At 50.2% G+C, this 14,924-nt stretch overlaps 1 protein-coding gene and 1 long non-coding RNA gene across 3 annotated transcripts in view; one reads left to right on the top strand and one right to left on the bottom strand.

The window, feature by feature from the left end:
- GORASP2 (golgi reassembly stacking protein 2) overlaps window positions 1-12,637 on the top strand; it is a 39,890-nt gene extending 27,253 nt beyond the window's left edge. Inside the window, exons 7-11 of one of the 2 annotated variants that reach the window (XM_045299256.1) lie at window positions 613-736; window positions 4,040-4,126; window positions 5,360-5,470; window positions 11,161-11,283; window positions 12,271-12,637. In XM_045299256.1, coding sequence (XP_045155191.1) covers window positions 613-736; window positions 4,040-4,126; window positions 5,360-5,470; window positions 11,161-11,283; window positions 12,271-12,284 — 459 coding nt within the window. In that variant the 3' untranslated portion in view covers window positions 12,285-12,637. Of the gene's footprint in view, window positions 1-612; window positions 737-4,039; window positions 4,127-5,359; window positions 5,471-11,160 lie in introns of both variants that reach the window. The other variant, XM_004703750.2, reaches the window with a different exon arrangement.
- On the bottom strand, window positions 5,928-8,560 carry LOC123522694. The gene is made up of 2 exons (XR_006680925.1): window positions 7,915-8,560; window positions 5,928-6,386 (listed from the first exon to the last, which is right to left on the bottom strand). It is a non-coding gene; the product is annotated as an uncharacterized LOC123522694 (long non-coding RNA).
- Window positions 12,638-14,924: the final 2,287 nt, after the last annotated feature.

Here is a 14,924-nt window from a genome sequence, read left to right as displayed (position 1 = left end):
ATTTTAGGAATGAGACAGATAGGCCTGAGAGAGGACAGGTTTAGAAATCATCTGGAAAGAGTGCTGTGTAACCAGTTTAGGTGGAAGTCAGAGGACTGAGGTCAGCCTCTGGAAAGGGGATCCCATAAAGAGCCCTAGGGGAGACACCCAAGAAGAAGAGCCTGATAGGCCCTGGCAGAGAGCAGGTGAGAAAAAGCATGAAGAAATCATGCCCTGGGCTATTGCCACCTCAGAGCCTTGGCAGGCCCAGATCAGCGGTCAGATTACAGAGGCCACTGAGTATGTGTGGAGGGGGAGAAGCTGGTGCTTCGGCGTTCCTTGCTGGGGTGGGTGGGTTAGAACTTAACCTCAGAAGAACGCTTCATGATCTGCTTCTGGAGAGGGACGTGGTGTCTGGCACACGTGGTTCCCATGTGGCAGAGTGGACACAGCAGTCCTTGGTTGTACAGTATGTACCACAGTGAGGTGGGCGTGTCTGAGGCAGACAGGCAGGTGGAAACTTCTAACAAGTATGTGGTCAAAAATGTACAGTATTTATTAAAGTAAATGACAGTCTTTATTTTCTTTCAAGTGAAAGAGAATAATGTTCTCTTTTTTTCTTTCTTTTGGAAGGTCCAGCTGTCCTCAGTTAACCCCCCACCTTTATCACCACCAGGAACGACAGGCATTGAGCAGAGCTTGGCTGGGCTTTCTATTAGCTCAGCTCCTCCAGCCGTCAGTAGCGTTCTCAGCACAGGTGAGCAGGAGAGTTCTCTGTACGACCTGCTCTGTTTCTCATAATACTCATCCTCTCTTTTCCGTCTGAGTTAGTTAATTTGTGCCAGCCTGGCCGATAATCACATGTGGGGCTGGTTGAAAGGCAGAGGGATAAATGGGTGGTGAAGCCTCGCCTTTCTAGTTCTCGGGTCTCTTGTTTTGTGATGGTTGCACCGGGTGCAGCTGCCTTAGCAGTTCCCTGCTTCAGCTTGCAAGATTGACTTCCTACAAGACATTCCCAAGGAGAAGCTACATGGACCTATCCTGATGTAGCCCTGGGTGCTGGAGCAGCCGTGTGGAGACCCCTGCTAGTGCTGAGATGCTTGTTTGTTCACTGACTCAGCTTTCCTCCTGCAGTCGGCATCATTGCCTCTGTTTTGTGAGGTGGAGGACTTTGTGGACTGGTGTTGGGTTAATGGGTTAATGTTGGACTTGTGAGCTTGGGCAGCATTGGGTTGGGATGTTTCCGTGATGCACATTTTCTTTGCATAAAACTCTCTCTTATACATGAGTCGCTGTGGATTTGTTTCTCCAAAGTACCTAGACTAATACACCGTCTCAGCGGTAGGATTTTACAGAGTGTGGCTGGCACACAGACTGCTTCTCCGCACAGTTCAGACCCAGGCTTCTCTTAGATGTACAGCCTGGGTAGGGCTAGGAATACGCCTTTCACCTCTGTGTTATCATCTGTATTCTCCACAAGCATCTGCCTGTCACCTGAGCACCAGGTACTGGGGACACAAGTGGCCCATTTTTAGAGGCTCAGGCTTGCTCAGGGGACATGTGCACCTCTTTATTTCCTCCACTTTTCTATAGGAGATAGTCCCGGTATTAGTCCGGGTGGACTAGTGAAACAAATTCACAGACACTCGTGTATGTAAGAGAGAGATTTAATCAAAGAGTAATTGCATATGGAGAAGACATCCCAGCCCAGATCAAGCCCATAAGTCCGATATTATCCCATATGTCCAATACCAGTCTATAAATTCCTCTTCAGACTCACTCAGCCGTGCAATAAGGCCAAATGCAGGAAGATCACAGGCCAGTGGTTGGAAAGTCTCATGGATCCAGTGGCAGTGGAAGCATCTCAGCACTGGCAGGGATCTCCACGTGGCTCCTCCAGCTCCAGGGCTCTAGCATAGCTCTGTGTGTCTTGTCAGCAGGAAGAGTGTGTGTGTCCCACCTCCAGTGAGCTATTATCTCCGTAGTGCCTCTAATTGAGGTCATCAAGCTATGACCTGATTGACAGGCTTGATTCCACCCCTTCGCAAGTTGACAGGAGATTATGTAACTGCCACAGTCCCTCTTTTTTTTTTTTTTCTTAGCGTTTTTTGGTTAGTATTTTCCCCAGCCACATAAGATATCATTCACTCACCATCCATTTAAAGTACACCATTCAGTGATTTGTTAGCATAGACACCTACTGTGCAGTCACCTCTGCTGTCAATTTCAGAACATTTTCATTACCTCAGGAAAGCCACATGATGTCCATTAGAAGTTACTCTCTATCCTCCCTTCCCCCCGCCCGGAGGCAGCCACTAGTCTCCTTTGTGTCCTTCTGGATTTGCCTAATCTGGGTATTTCATAGGAAGGGAATCAGACAATATGTACTTTGTGACTGGCTTCCTGCACTCCACATCCATGGGATAGCATGATTCATTGGTTTACTCCTTTTATGGCTGCATAATAGTCCATTGTGTGGGTATACCACATTTATCTGTTCATTGGCTGAGGAACATTTGCATGTTTTTTACTATTATGGATATTGCTGCTGTGAATATTCTGTGTAAGTTTTCAGGTGGACATGTTTTCATATGTAGGGTAAATAACCAAGAGTACAATTGTAGGACCTAAGACCACATGATACAATTCTTAACTTAGTGCATTCATCTTTTACTTTATGGTTTTCAAAATGAGTGCATATTTTATACTCAGTAAGTGCTAATGAAAAAGTTACTGACATCGCTTTATCTTAACACCTTTTATCCTGGAGCTCTTTTTAATGTGCTCAGAATCGAAGCGCTCCAGGGGCATAATGGGTTCAAGGCTTGGTTGCTGACCTCAAGAGTGACCATTCAAACCCACCAGAAAGAAAGGCTGTCCAGTCCCATAAAGATTTATAGTCTTGGGTTTATACCCTATGGAGTAATTCTTTTCTGCCCGCTCCGGTCTCTGTGAGTCCGGATCAGCTGGATGGCAGTGGGTCCAGTTCACTTTGGTTAGGTTGTACAGATGCTGAGCTCCGCTGCTAACTGAAATGTTGGTGGTTCAAACCTGCCTTTCTGGGAGAGAGATGTGGCAGTCACTTTTCTGAAAGACTGCAGCCTTGGAAACACCTGCCAGGAGGTTCTGCTCTGACCTTCTCAACTCATCAGTAATGGAATTCACTTTGCTGTGGAATGGATTTAAGTGGCCCATCCAAAAGAAAGGAGACTAAGGGTATGGTCTCTGGAGTCGCCGCCCTACACTCAAATCAGCTCTTTGCAGTCTTAGTTTTATTTCCCAAAAGATTCGCATTAGAATCTGAGCTTTCCATTAAAAATTTCAAACATTTACAAAAGTAGAAGGAATAGGATAATGAATCACCATCGCAATCTTCCAGGTCCACAGATTATCAATATAGTAACATATCTCGCCATCCCTACTCATTGCAAGGTCTTTCTCCGGTTTTCTGTAGATATAATGTGCATATATTAGCTCATTTTGAATGTACAATCGAATTATTTTTAGTAAGTTTATACAGTTGTGTTCACCATCACAATCGTTTTAGACATTTCCTAAATGGGAATCAGCATCTATTTTTAAATACAGTTGAGAAGGATCTTGAGTTTTTCATTCCAGCAGTGTTTGAGTCCTTTTATGTACATATACATATTTATGTATGTATGTGTGTGTTTATATGTGTATTTATGTATGTAATTAATACCTCCCATTCAACCGTTTTCTAGCTTATTCCTGAGTAGACTTAGTAACAGGGTGGTTGGGATATTTCCCAAGGTGCCAGCCCATTCTGTGTCTGAACAGTCTTGAACTGTGTAGAGGAAGAGTGTCCCACTGACCTGTGACCACTCTTCTGACTTCGGAAGTAACTGATGTCTCTTCAAGTTCCCATTGTGACACGTTTTAGATTTCCACTCACTGTATTATTGTTACACTGTAATGTCTTACATGCACATTCGCTGAAATCTCAGAGACATGACTTCTTGAGTGTTAAAAATAGAAACATAAACCATAATTGCTCAAAAGAGACCAGGAGGAATCAAGTGTTTCAACTTTATTTTAGGTGTACCAACAGTACCGTTACTGCCACCCCAGGTAAACCAGGCCCTTGCTTCTGTGTCGCCCATAACCCCAGCTACGACGATACCAGGTAAGCACACAGGACTCGAGATGTGTGTCATGATAGTAGTGTTACTCTTATTTTGCATCTTAAAATAATGAAAAAATCTTAACACATACATAGTGACTTTTAGGTGTTTGACCTCTGTGGTAACTTTATGAGAGCAAGTGGGCCCTCTTCTGAATAGGCACAACAGATGGTCACCCAGCGAGCTCACCACCAAGTCCAAGGCTCTCATCATACCTCCCCCTGGCCAGTATGAGCGGGGCACAAACGGGTGAACAAGTTTGTTCTTTAGCGTCCCCTTGATGAGGTCTTTTGGACACTTGCTTATGTGCATAGACACCAGGTTCTGGGAGAGAGCCCGCCTTCTCACATTGCTACTTGTTTGTGTATTTCTGTGACTACGGAGTGCCTATCCAGCTGCTCATTGCCAGATCTCCCACGATCACAAGGCACTAAGGTGGGGAGCCTGTGTTGTAAGACTGCAGGTGCGTAGAGCCCCGGCGTGCACCATACAGGGGAGTACAAGTGTGGTCAAATGTGCACTTGGAGTAAAAGGGGCAGGTGGGGATTCTTTATACTGCTTTTTGCAACTTTAAGTGTGAAATTATTTCAGATTTTTTTTTCCCTAAAGAAGACTTCTGGAGAAACTAAACATTAGCTGTCAGGCCCAGAAGCTCCCGTACTGGCCGCGCTCGGTCAGTCTTTCTCCACAGCTGGCCGGCTTTCTTGTTCCAGTGCTATAGCAGTAGGAAGGGTCTTTGCAAAGTTCGAGGGGCAATTCCATTTTCTTCTTAGTCCATTTCTCCAGGAACTTTCTGAAGCTCCCTTGTATTTTGTTTTCCTTTGCTCATTTAGCTCACATAGCCATCCCTTCAGGACAAACAGGTACACTGCAGATGAGCTAGATTGTCATTACTGCTGTCCTAAGGAGCCTGGGGGCACAGTGGCTAAGTGCTCAGACACTAACTGGAAGGTTAGGGGTTCAAACCCGGCTATTGGCTCCCAAGGCGAAGGAGGTGGTGAGCTGCTCCTATAGAACACACAGCCTAGAGAACCTCCGGGAAGCTCTTTGCTGTCATCGGGTCACTGTGAGAGGCAATGGCCTTGATGACACCTAACGATCACAACAGCCCTGCCGTGATCATACGGCACTGCCCCGCCGCAGGTGGGCTCCAGTGCCCTCTCTCCCAGCACATGACTTCCTGTCTGTTCAGGTGAAGGGGGCTTACCTTTTGCTCTTTCATGTCTTTTCTTCAGGTCTGATGCCTTTACCAGCAGGACTGCCACCCCTGCCCGCCCTTCCCAACCTCAACCTCCCTGCGGCACACATCATGCCGGGTGTCGGCTTGCCAGACATTGGGACCCCAGGTATGTTGCACGGCTTGCCCTCCTGGGAGCGTCCTCGCTAATGAATAGTGCTAGCCGGGAAAGATGATCCTCTACTCCAGTGTTTTCAGTTTTGTTTTTCACCCCGGGAAGGACCGATCAATTTAAGAAATTGAAGCTACTTCAAATCAATACGAACCCTCTTCTTTAAAAAGCAGTGTTTGCAAGTGTTAGGGAGATGAGGACACAGGTATATTCTGAGGCCCCAGCCAGCATTCCCATCCTCTCTGCCGGCCATTTCTACTCCCTGCACACTGGCAGCTCTAGTCCCACTAAAGCCCCGGGCAGCAGGGCGCTAAGGGCTCCCGGCTCACCCAGAGGGGCCCTGACTTCCCATGATGATGTGTTTGGGCGACTGCCCGCCGCAGGCCTCCACGGTGCCTGGTCTTGCACGGTGTAAAGGCGGACCTGAGGACGACATAACTGACAGGACAAGGGAGAGCAGAAACAGAAAGTAGCTTTATTAGGGGCTAGGGGAGCTCCCAGACTAGGGAAGTCCTGCTCAGCAGCTGGGGGCCAGGGTTTTTAAAGGGGTGGTGAGGAATGTATGGCAATTAGCATATGGGGTCTGGAAACTGGGAGAGTTGCCTGTCAACTCCAGGAGGTTTTCTTTGAACCAGGAACATCAGGTTTCACTGGCACCCACTGCTGCTGACCTCTGGGACATGCAGGGAAGGAAGCACTTGCAGGGCCCAAACCTGCTTCAGCTTAGTCCAAACTGGGGCTGCCTAGTTCAGACCCGACCCAACATTCCAAACTTCTTAATATTGGAAATGGGGCAATGTTTTTCTGTCTTAATTACTTCCTGCTGAGATAGGTGGAAGGTTTGGGGGCCGGGCCAGTCGGCAGCGGACTGTAAGGGTGAAGAAGCTGATTGAAGGTCAGGTTGGAGATAGAGCTAAAAGCAAAGGCACACAGATTATTATCAGAGACCCGATGAGGGGCATAACCCAGGCCATTGCAGGATTTTGAAACCATGAGAAGCTGGTGGTGCTTCACTGACGTTTCCTGATTTGATTGGCCATGGTGCGGAGTACCTTAACATTTTGTTTAACTATGCCCGATTCATTAATATAATAACTATTTAGAAACAGGCATGTTCCTCTTGTATTTGCTGTTAAAATAAGTCGAGCTTGGCAATTTTGTAGGGTGACTCGTGCTAAGGATGTTAACTGCCTTTGGAGGGAGACAAGAGAGTTATCAGTTTGATGTTTTTTGCAATGGATGATGGCTACTTTGCTGGCAGCTGAAGAGCCTGTAAGAGATTAACTATTAATTTATTGTTTACTATGGGGGACCCTTTGGTAGTCAGAAAATTCCCATTCCTTCCAGGTGGTGGCATGAGTGAGATATAAGGAACGCATAATTAGAATCAGGATATATATTAGCCGTTTTTTCCTTTAGTTAGATGGAGAGCTCAGGTGAGAGGACAGTATATGCAGCCTGCTGTTGCCCCTGGACATTTACGACAGAACTGCCATCAACAAATACGGTTGATCAGAAAGTCTGGGTCCCATCGGGGCAGTGTTAGTGGTCACTCCTTCCCCAGGCAGTTGAGAAACTAAGTTCCAGTGAGTCTAGGAGCTGAGGCAAGAGGGTTGCTGGGTTTAAAGAGGGAGCCTGCGCAGAGTTACCTTAGGGTTTTCCATAAACATGCGATAGATTTTCTGCAAGAGGCTTGGAGACAGCAAAGACAGGACTCAGTGTGAGAGGAGGTCCTGCAGCCTGTGGGGATAGGCTTTCCCTGGGTTAACTTTAGGGCTCTTTCAGTGAGGGTGGTGGCTGCCTCCAGGGCCTGGAAGCAGGGTAGCCAACCTCTGACTGTCATATCTAGATGCTTAGACAGACAAGCTATAGGGAATAGAGCGGGCCCCAGGGGCAGAGCCAGGACTCCCACTGCTATACCTTGTTTTTTGCCTGTGTAGAGTAAAAAAGGTTTGGCAGGGTCTGGTAGGCACAGAGGTGGGGTTGAAGGAGGGCATGTCAGAGTTTGTTAAAGGCAGCTTTGACTTAGAGTTAAACTCTGAATGGTGGGGGTGGGACACAGGCTTAAACAGATAGCAGAATGAGATAAGTGTGTCTTGGAGGGAGAGAGAAGTTAAGGGAGTTGGGCCATGTTTGCTTTAGATCTGTTTTAGGAAGGGCTCTAGGTAAAGGAATGTTGACAAGCTCCAGCTTGGAAAAAGGTATAGTGGAAGGGAGAATGTGGGACAGAAGAGTATAGGGGTCGGGAGCTATGTCTCTGCCCAACAGAGGGACCAGGCACAAAGGGATTCTAAGGAAGGAATGAGTAAAGGGCTGGTACACCTGGGGCAGGTAGGCTTGCCATCAAAGGCCATGACCGAGATTGAGGAAGGACTGCCTAGCCCTGAAAATGAGGGCAGGTCAGAAAAGACAGCTTCCGTGCAAGAAGGACATTCATTCACCCAATACCTTGAGCAATGCCCCAGGCTCAGCGAGGGTGATGGGGGTCCAGTCAGGGTCTCTTCAGACTTCGGCCAATCCCAGCAGGGCCAACAGCGGTCAGGAATTGGAAGGACAGTCCCCCCACGTGGAGACACAAAGGGCCTGTCACTTTTCCCAGGACAGTCGGCCTTCCAGTGTCTGCTTTGACAGCACGCTGGGCAGGGTTTGGTTGGAGCTCCTGCCCTGGGGCACTCCTGTGACCAGGGCCCTTCCCTGCATTTGAAGCAGGCACCAGGTGGTGGTCCTTGTTCCCATGCACCCTTGCCCCACGCTGCCCTTCTGGGGCCTCCCCAGCTGCAGGGCTGCTACTAAGGCTTGGGTTGATAATTTACCTTCTGCCAGAACCAGGTTCATGGACTGGCTGCCTGCTCCTCACGGCTGTTAAAAAACCTTAAATGCCATATTCGCTAAATCTCGGACCTGGGTTTGAGGGCCTTTCTTCTGCTTTTTAAGCTTTTAATGTAAAGCAGCAGTTAAGCAGCTTAAAAAGGTGGCTGGATTCTCCTCAGTCTTTTGAGTGATTTTAAGATTATTAAAATTGACTCCTATATGGGAAATGGCCTGAAGCCAAGTCAGGGCATACTGAAGCATTTTATTATGGCGTGTCTGTCCCTACCTGCTTGATTGTTAATTTGATAACTTTAACCAGGTTTTTTTTTCTAGAAACCACCTAGATTAGGGTGTGTTAAATGAACCTGGTTGTAGTTCTGCTGAACAGTGAGAAAAATGCATTCCCTCTTATCTGCAATCAGGGTGGAGGAAAAGATGGCAAAAATACCATGCCAGGACAAATTATAAGCTTGAGTTAAATATCAAAACTTCTTAATATAGGTGGTGGGATCATTATAAAGGGAGTCTATGAAAACGCTTTTAAATCTGAGATAAATTAGTGAGAGAAAAGGGAACATGAACCGGACCACTCTCTCAGCCCTGGCCACTTTCCGGAGTGGACACAGGACAAGGGGGTTCTGAGGTCGCATGTGCTTGCTAACCGGGGAGGTGAGTGCAGACTCGGGTTCCTCCAGGGAGGCAGGTAGATCAGGAGAAGAAGACATGGTGGGTGGCTCTGGGTGGCCAGAATCGGGAGAGGGGTGAGGAGGAGGGGAGGGGAGACAAGGTGTTCAGGCAGGTCTGAAAAGGCAGACACCAGAGAGGGGTCCAGAAGCAGGGGGAGGGGAGCAGGAAGTACAGAGAAGGAGAGCTCAGAGGAAAGGCAGCCTGGATGCAGAATCTCAGACTATTTGTGAATTTACTGGCACAAATGATCAAGATTCCAGAGGACTTTGAAATGTAAAGTGCAGCGATTAAAGCTGTCACTTCCTGGAGCTTCCTGACCCCTCCCTCCTGCCAGGCTCAGGGTGGCCACAGTGGATTTGTGCTCTGCTTTCCTGTCTGGGAGAGGTCTGTTAACCACTGCTGGTGTTGGCTCAGAGGAGGCTGAGCAAGGAGGGGTCCAGGAAGGGGAGGGAGAGAGAGAAACTCCAGAGTCTGAGGGGTCTGGCTCTGGTGTCCGAGGCACAGTGCCTCAGCCTTTGGGAGTTGAGGGGGTAGCGGAGGAGGTGGTGAGGGGCACCCAGAATATGGAGAAGGCCTTGCTGGGGGTGCAGATAAGGCGTCAGGGGTCCGGAGAAAGACGGAGGGGGAGTACTGTCTGGGCCTGATTAAGAGTGTTTGCTAAGAGATCTTGAGCAGGGTGCAAGGTAGTAGAGAGGGACGGAGCGAAGAAAGAAAAAGACCTGAACATAAGGGACTTCTGATTATTTGTCGTTTGTTGACAAAACTTGTTGAGGTTACGGGGAACGTTAAATCGAAAGTGCTATTTTCTGGCTAGCGCAACTCATTGTCCAATTGGTATTGAGGCCAAACTTGGTTACAGAAAAAACCAGGCATTGCCAAACCCAATTCAGTAAGGTTGGCAGTAGGCACCCCAAAGGACTGTCCATAGGGGGTTGGGACAGGAGATTTCCCATTGTGTCTCAAACTGCAGGGGTTACAGACAGAGGAGAAGGGCGTCCCCTGGTCCCCGTTCTCACCCTTCAGTCAGGAGGTGGCCTGTAACCCTGAGAGGCATCCGAGTCAGAGATAGGGGCCCAGTGGGAGAGTCCTGGACTCTCTGGAACGGGAAGGTTCCCTGGCGCAGGCCTGTGGCTTTAACAGGCAGACAGGGACCTCGGATCAGAGAGACACAATGGAAGCCCAGGAGGGGGAGGGGGCCTGGCTTATGGCCGGTAAGAATGGAGTTTAGTTAGGCCTTTGTTCAGGGTGAGAGTTAGGGGAAGCAGAACATTTTAGAGAAAGCACTGCGGGGCGCAGATGCAAAACACACAAACAGGTAGGAAAGGCTCAGACCCACCCCCTGCGTTCCAGTCCGGGCAGAAGGTGCAGTGACTGCTAGGAGTTTGTTATCAGCAGGAATCCCAGGAGGTAAACAGAGACAAGAGGCTGGAAGCCACATGAGAGAGGGTAGATACAGGGAAAAGATGGACACTAGAAACTGACCTTATGGCCGCACTCCTTTCAGGAAGGCAGCTCCTCTTGGTACTAGGGCTGCTTTTCAGGACGTTCAGCTAGTTAGCCTCCCGCGGACCCTCTGTTCCCGTCTGAGTTTGCTGGTCCTCGGTGTCCAGAGAGACAAACGAGACAGAACGAACATACACAGAGAGATACTAACCAGAAGTCCCTCGTTCAGACAGGCTCCGGAGGTTCGAGAAGAGAGGAGGGGGTCTGCATCCCAGCCCCTGTCCCTACCTCTCCGGGCTTCGCGCACCAGTGTAAAGGCGGACCTGAGGACCAGGGAGGAAGACATAACTGACAGGACAAGGGAGAGCAGAAACAGAAAGTAGCTTCATTAGGGGTTAGGGGAGCTCGAGGACCTGGGCCAACAGGTCAGGGAAGTCCTGCTCAGCAGCTGGGGGCCAGGTGGTGAGGAATGTATGGCAATTAGCATATGGGGTCTGGAAACTGGGAGCACAGGGCTCTTCCCATGACCCCCAGTGGAGACCCAGGCTGTCCTCACTGAGAGGACCACTTCCTCCTGGAGCCCATCGGGCTTCCCTCATCTCCAGCTCTGAGCCAAGCCCCCTGGAGCAGAGGCTGGGCCCCTCCACGTGGCCTCCAGTGGGGAGAAGCTTGTGTGGTTTGCTAGGCTGGCACGGCTGCTCTCGTGGTTCTAGGGCGATGGATGATGTGTGCCATTTCTCTCCTAGGTTTGCCATCTCTTCCTTCCTTGCGGCCCCGAAACTTGCCCGGCCTTGCACCTCTTCCTATGCCAGCCGAGTTCCTCTCGTCATTCCCTTTGGTTCCAGAAGTCTCTTCGGTTGCAGGCTCAGGCGAGCTGCTGGCCTCCCTGCCCCTTCCCGGCAACCCGCCTTCTGAGCCCACTACGATGACTGCCAAGGCAGACACCGCCTCCCCACCCACTGTGGATGCCGGACCCCCGACTGCACAGGCCCCAGCTGAGGACAGAGCCAGCGAGTCGGCCCCAGCCACAGAGAAGCCCACACCTGCTGCTGGGGGTGCCAGTGCTTCTGAGTCCCCTTAACTGTGGCTCGTTCCCCGGGAGCGGGTCTGGAAGTGCAAACTGTCATTAATTTCATACTGGTTTGTACATCTCTGTAGGCATCCTGTAAATAGTCCTAAGGGGGGAACGCAGCAAGAGGCCAGGACTTGTTTCCTGCCGAGCTGGGCTGGGGAGGGAAGCCTGAGCAAGTGCTCCTGCTTTAAAACAACCAAAAAATTAAAATAAAATGGTTAGGGTGGCTTGCTGCCAGGCTGCCTGCATTGTGCTGTTCGGGGTGGGCATCTATGGAAACGACGGTGGCAGGGTGTCCTCTAAGGATCCCTGTGTCCCCACTCCCCCGAAACACTCGATGCCTCCGTCTCACGCAGAGCAATTCTTGTACACTCAATTGTTTGCAAGATGCAAACCACCTCACTAAGTTCTGAACGGAAAATCTATTTTACTTTGAGTCACATCTGTTGAGGTTTACAAGAAAGCTCCAACGAGAGATGTGTGTTCAAGGCCCGCTGTGGGCACTAGTCATTGAACATCTTCTTATCCTGCCTAGACAGATCCTCATTTTGCGCTCTCAAGGTTATTCAGACCGCATTTTGTAATTGCTGCTGTTGCATCACGAAGCTCCCATCAAAAGCATTTACAAAGAAACCACGAAAGCGTTGCCCAGTTTACTGGTGGGCAGCACTCCGGCTCCGTGGCGAGCTGGAGCTCTGGAAACTACCGCCTTGCACTGTCACGGGTGCCCTCGTCTCTGATGTAGGATGTGTGTTTTACGTTGGCTTTCTCCTCGGTTTCATAGGAAGAAATGATTGATCCATTGAGATTGAACAGTGTTTCCCCGTTTTGCAGAGAAGACGCAAGAGGTTCACTGGTCATTGGCCCGGGACTCGGATGAAAACACTCGTGTCCTCAGTGGTGGAGGACCGCCTCGCACTGGCCTGTGACCATCCGCCAGCCCGGAGCCTCCAAAGGGAGGAGGCTTGGACCAGCCACTGTAGAATTAATTCCCCAGGGGCTTCACCAAGGTGGCGGGAAAACCTGGGACCCGTTCTGTTTCCACACCAGCTCTTTGATGACTCTCACCGCCGTTTCTGGGGCCAGGTTTGTACTTAGAGCTCCGTGCTAAAAGAAGACTCGGTCTTTCATTAAAGCTGCTTCCGTTGGCATTACCGGTATTTCTAGATTATTTTTCTCAGTCACTGTTCCTGTTTCTTTCAAAGGAGCTTCCCACAGGTGGGGGGAAATTTCACAAGCACATTTAGACATTATAGGATAGGGGAAAGTTGAGCAAGTTATTGTATGGCCGGATCAATATCAGGCCGGCATCTAGCAGCAAGTGACCGTGTAGCGCTGACCAGAGCTGGCTAAAACCACTAGCAGCAAGTGGCCTTAAATCTCCCACACACACCTGCGGAGCTGACCAGAGCTGGCTATGTAACCTGTCAGCAGCTTTGCAAGTTTTTTTCTTTCTTTTGCTCACGCCCCCCCTTGTTCACTGCCCATTTGGCTCAGTGCCCGCTTTGCTCTCGACCCTCCACTCTGCACCCAGCACAGCCCGTTTGGCTCAGTGCCTGCCTTGTTCTCGCCCACCACTCTGCACCCGGCACGAATACACCCGGAACCAGGAAGACACCTTACATTCCAGAAACCCGGACATACCTGTCCATACATATATAAGCATCACCCCTGTAGCCTGCAGTGCGACTCCCCCAGCCTGGACTTTGTAGACTGTGGGACTTTGCCCAGTATGGCTTTTTCTCCCTAATAAAACCTGTGTGTTCTAATCCAACTGATTTGGCTTCTGGCACCTCTCGACTGCCTTACATGGGTGCCAAAACGTGGGAATAAAGACCCTCTCAGTGGTCAGGGGCCAGCCCCCCTCCCCTCTCAAGGGACTCTTCTACAACCAAACCTCAGTGGTCGAGAATGGCGCGATCAGTTTTGGACTCGGGTATGTCCTGCCCTGCCACGTCCCTGTCCGAACCTACCTGTCCTGTGTCGCGGCCGCGTCAGGGACGGCTTTCCGCTTTCATTTGGGAAGCTGTGACCTGAGAGACGTCTCACTAGCAGGGGACCACCTCCGTTTAGTTTCCGCTAACTCGTGGGATGCCTTGTCTTAGGGGATAACCCTCCGGGGTGTGGGGGCATCATGGGCAATACTGAGTCCAAAACTAATCCTAAGACACACACCCGAGCTGTCTCCTCCTAAATTCCTCCAAATTAAAATTTTCCCAACGCCTCCGTAAAAAAAGGCTAGTCTTTCTGTGTACCACCGAGTGGCCTCAACACCCCTTAGACAATCACTCTAGGTGTCCCTCCGAAAGCACTTTTAATTTTGGCAACCTCACTGACTTAAACAATTTTTGCCACCGCTCAGGAAAATGGTCAGAGGTTCCGAACGTACGTTCAGGTTTTCTGGCATCTCCGAGCCCGCCCGTCTCTATGCGTCCACTGTTCCACCTCACAGGTCCTTTTAGCTAAATCAACTGAAAGGAGCATGGCGGCGAAGTCAAAACTTGAAAATAACCCTAGCTCCCTACCAAACCCTGGCACCGTCCTCTGCGCTTACTGAAAATCCAGACACTCGGGCTCCCGCCTCGACCAATGATTCCTAATCCTCCTCCCCCAGCCTCTGCCGCCCTGTCACAGCCACTGCCCCCTCCCTCCCCATAGTCTTCCCCTTGGCTGCTGGACAGCCCAACCCTCCGCTCCGTCCGCTCCCTTCCCTCCTCCCTGTCGCGCATCCTCGTTCCCACCTCCTCCTCCTCAGGGAAGAAGCAGGGCCTTGAGGGTGTGCTACGGGCCCGCGCTCCGTTCTCTCCAAGACCTGTCCCAAATCGAAAAGGGTCGCGCTTCCGGCGGTGTCCGGTAAGCTCTCGCTGGCCCTCGAAGTCCGGGAAAGAGTTTAGATCTCGCGCCGGACCGTCCCCAAATCCAAGGTCTAGGTGAACAGCCTCTGGCATGTTGAGATGGAGGTGAGGAATGTTGGCAAGCTGAACCCGTAACTTCAGAGTAAGGGTTGGCTGTAAGGACTGGGGCACAAAGTGGGGCGTCGCGTCTAAAATCGCCTCCGCTGCCGCGTGCCCGTGGCAGATTCCTTGCCCTGCCTGCCGCCCACCGCATCCCCAGCCCCCACTGAAAAGGAAAAGAAGGAGCCGGCGGGAGCTGCCCGGGATGGAGCGCCCCGGCGTAAAAGAAAAAAGAACCGGATGCGGCTCCAGCCCCGCTTAAAACCGGTGTAGACCAGGAAAATCTGACCGTCTGATTAAAACAAAGCATCGCGGGGGGTGTTGACGCAATGTGATTTCTTCCCAGTCCTCTGAAATTCAAAAACGCGCGGGTAAACGGCCATAATAACTATAACTTTCTTAAAATAATCAACTTTGAAAAACCTAGAGGTAACACAGTGGAAGGATGAAAATCCTGCCCTTTTCCTAAACCGCCTCCAGGAGG

Source organism: Echinops telfairi, unplaced genomic scaffold, assembly GCF_000313985.2.
Source record: "Echinops telfairi isolate 266 unplaced genomic scaffold, ASM31398v2 ScPeMD7_4;HRSCAF=17, whole genome shotgun sequence".
Lineage (NCBI taxonomy): Eukaryota > Metazoa > Chordata > Mammalia > Afrosoricida > Tenrecidae > Echinops > Echinops telfairi.
Note: the sequence above shows the minus strand (reverse complement) of the source record. Positions and strands in the feature narration are given on the sequence as shown.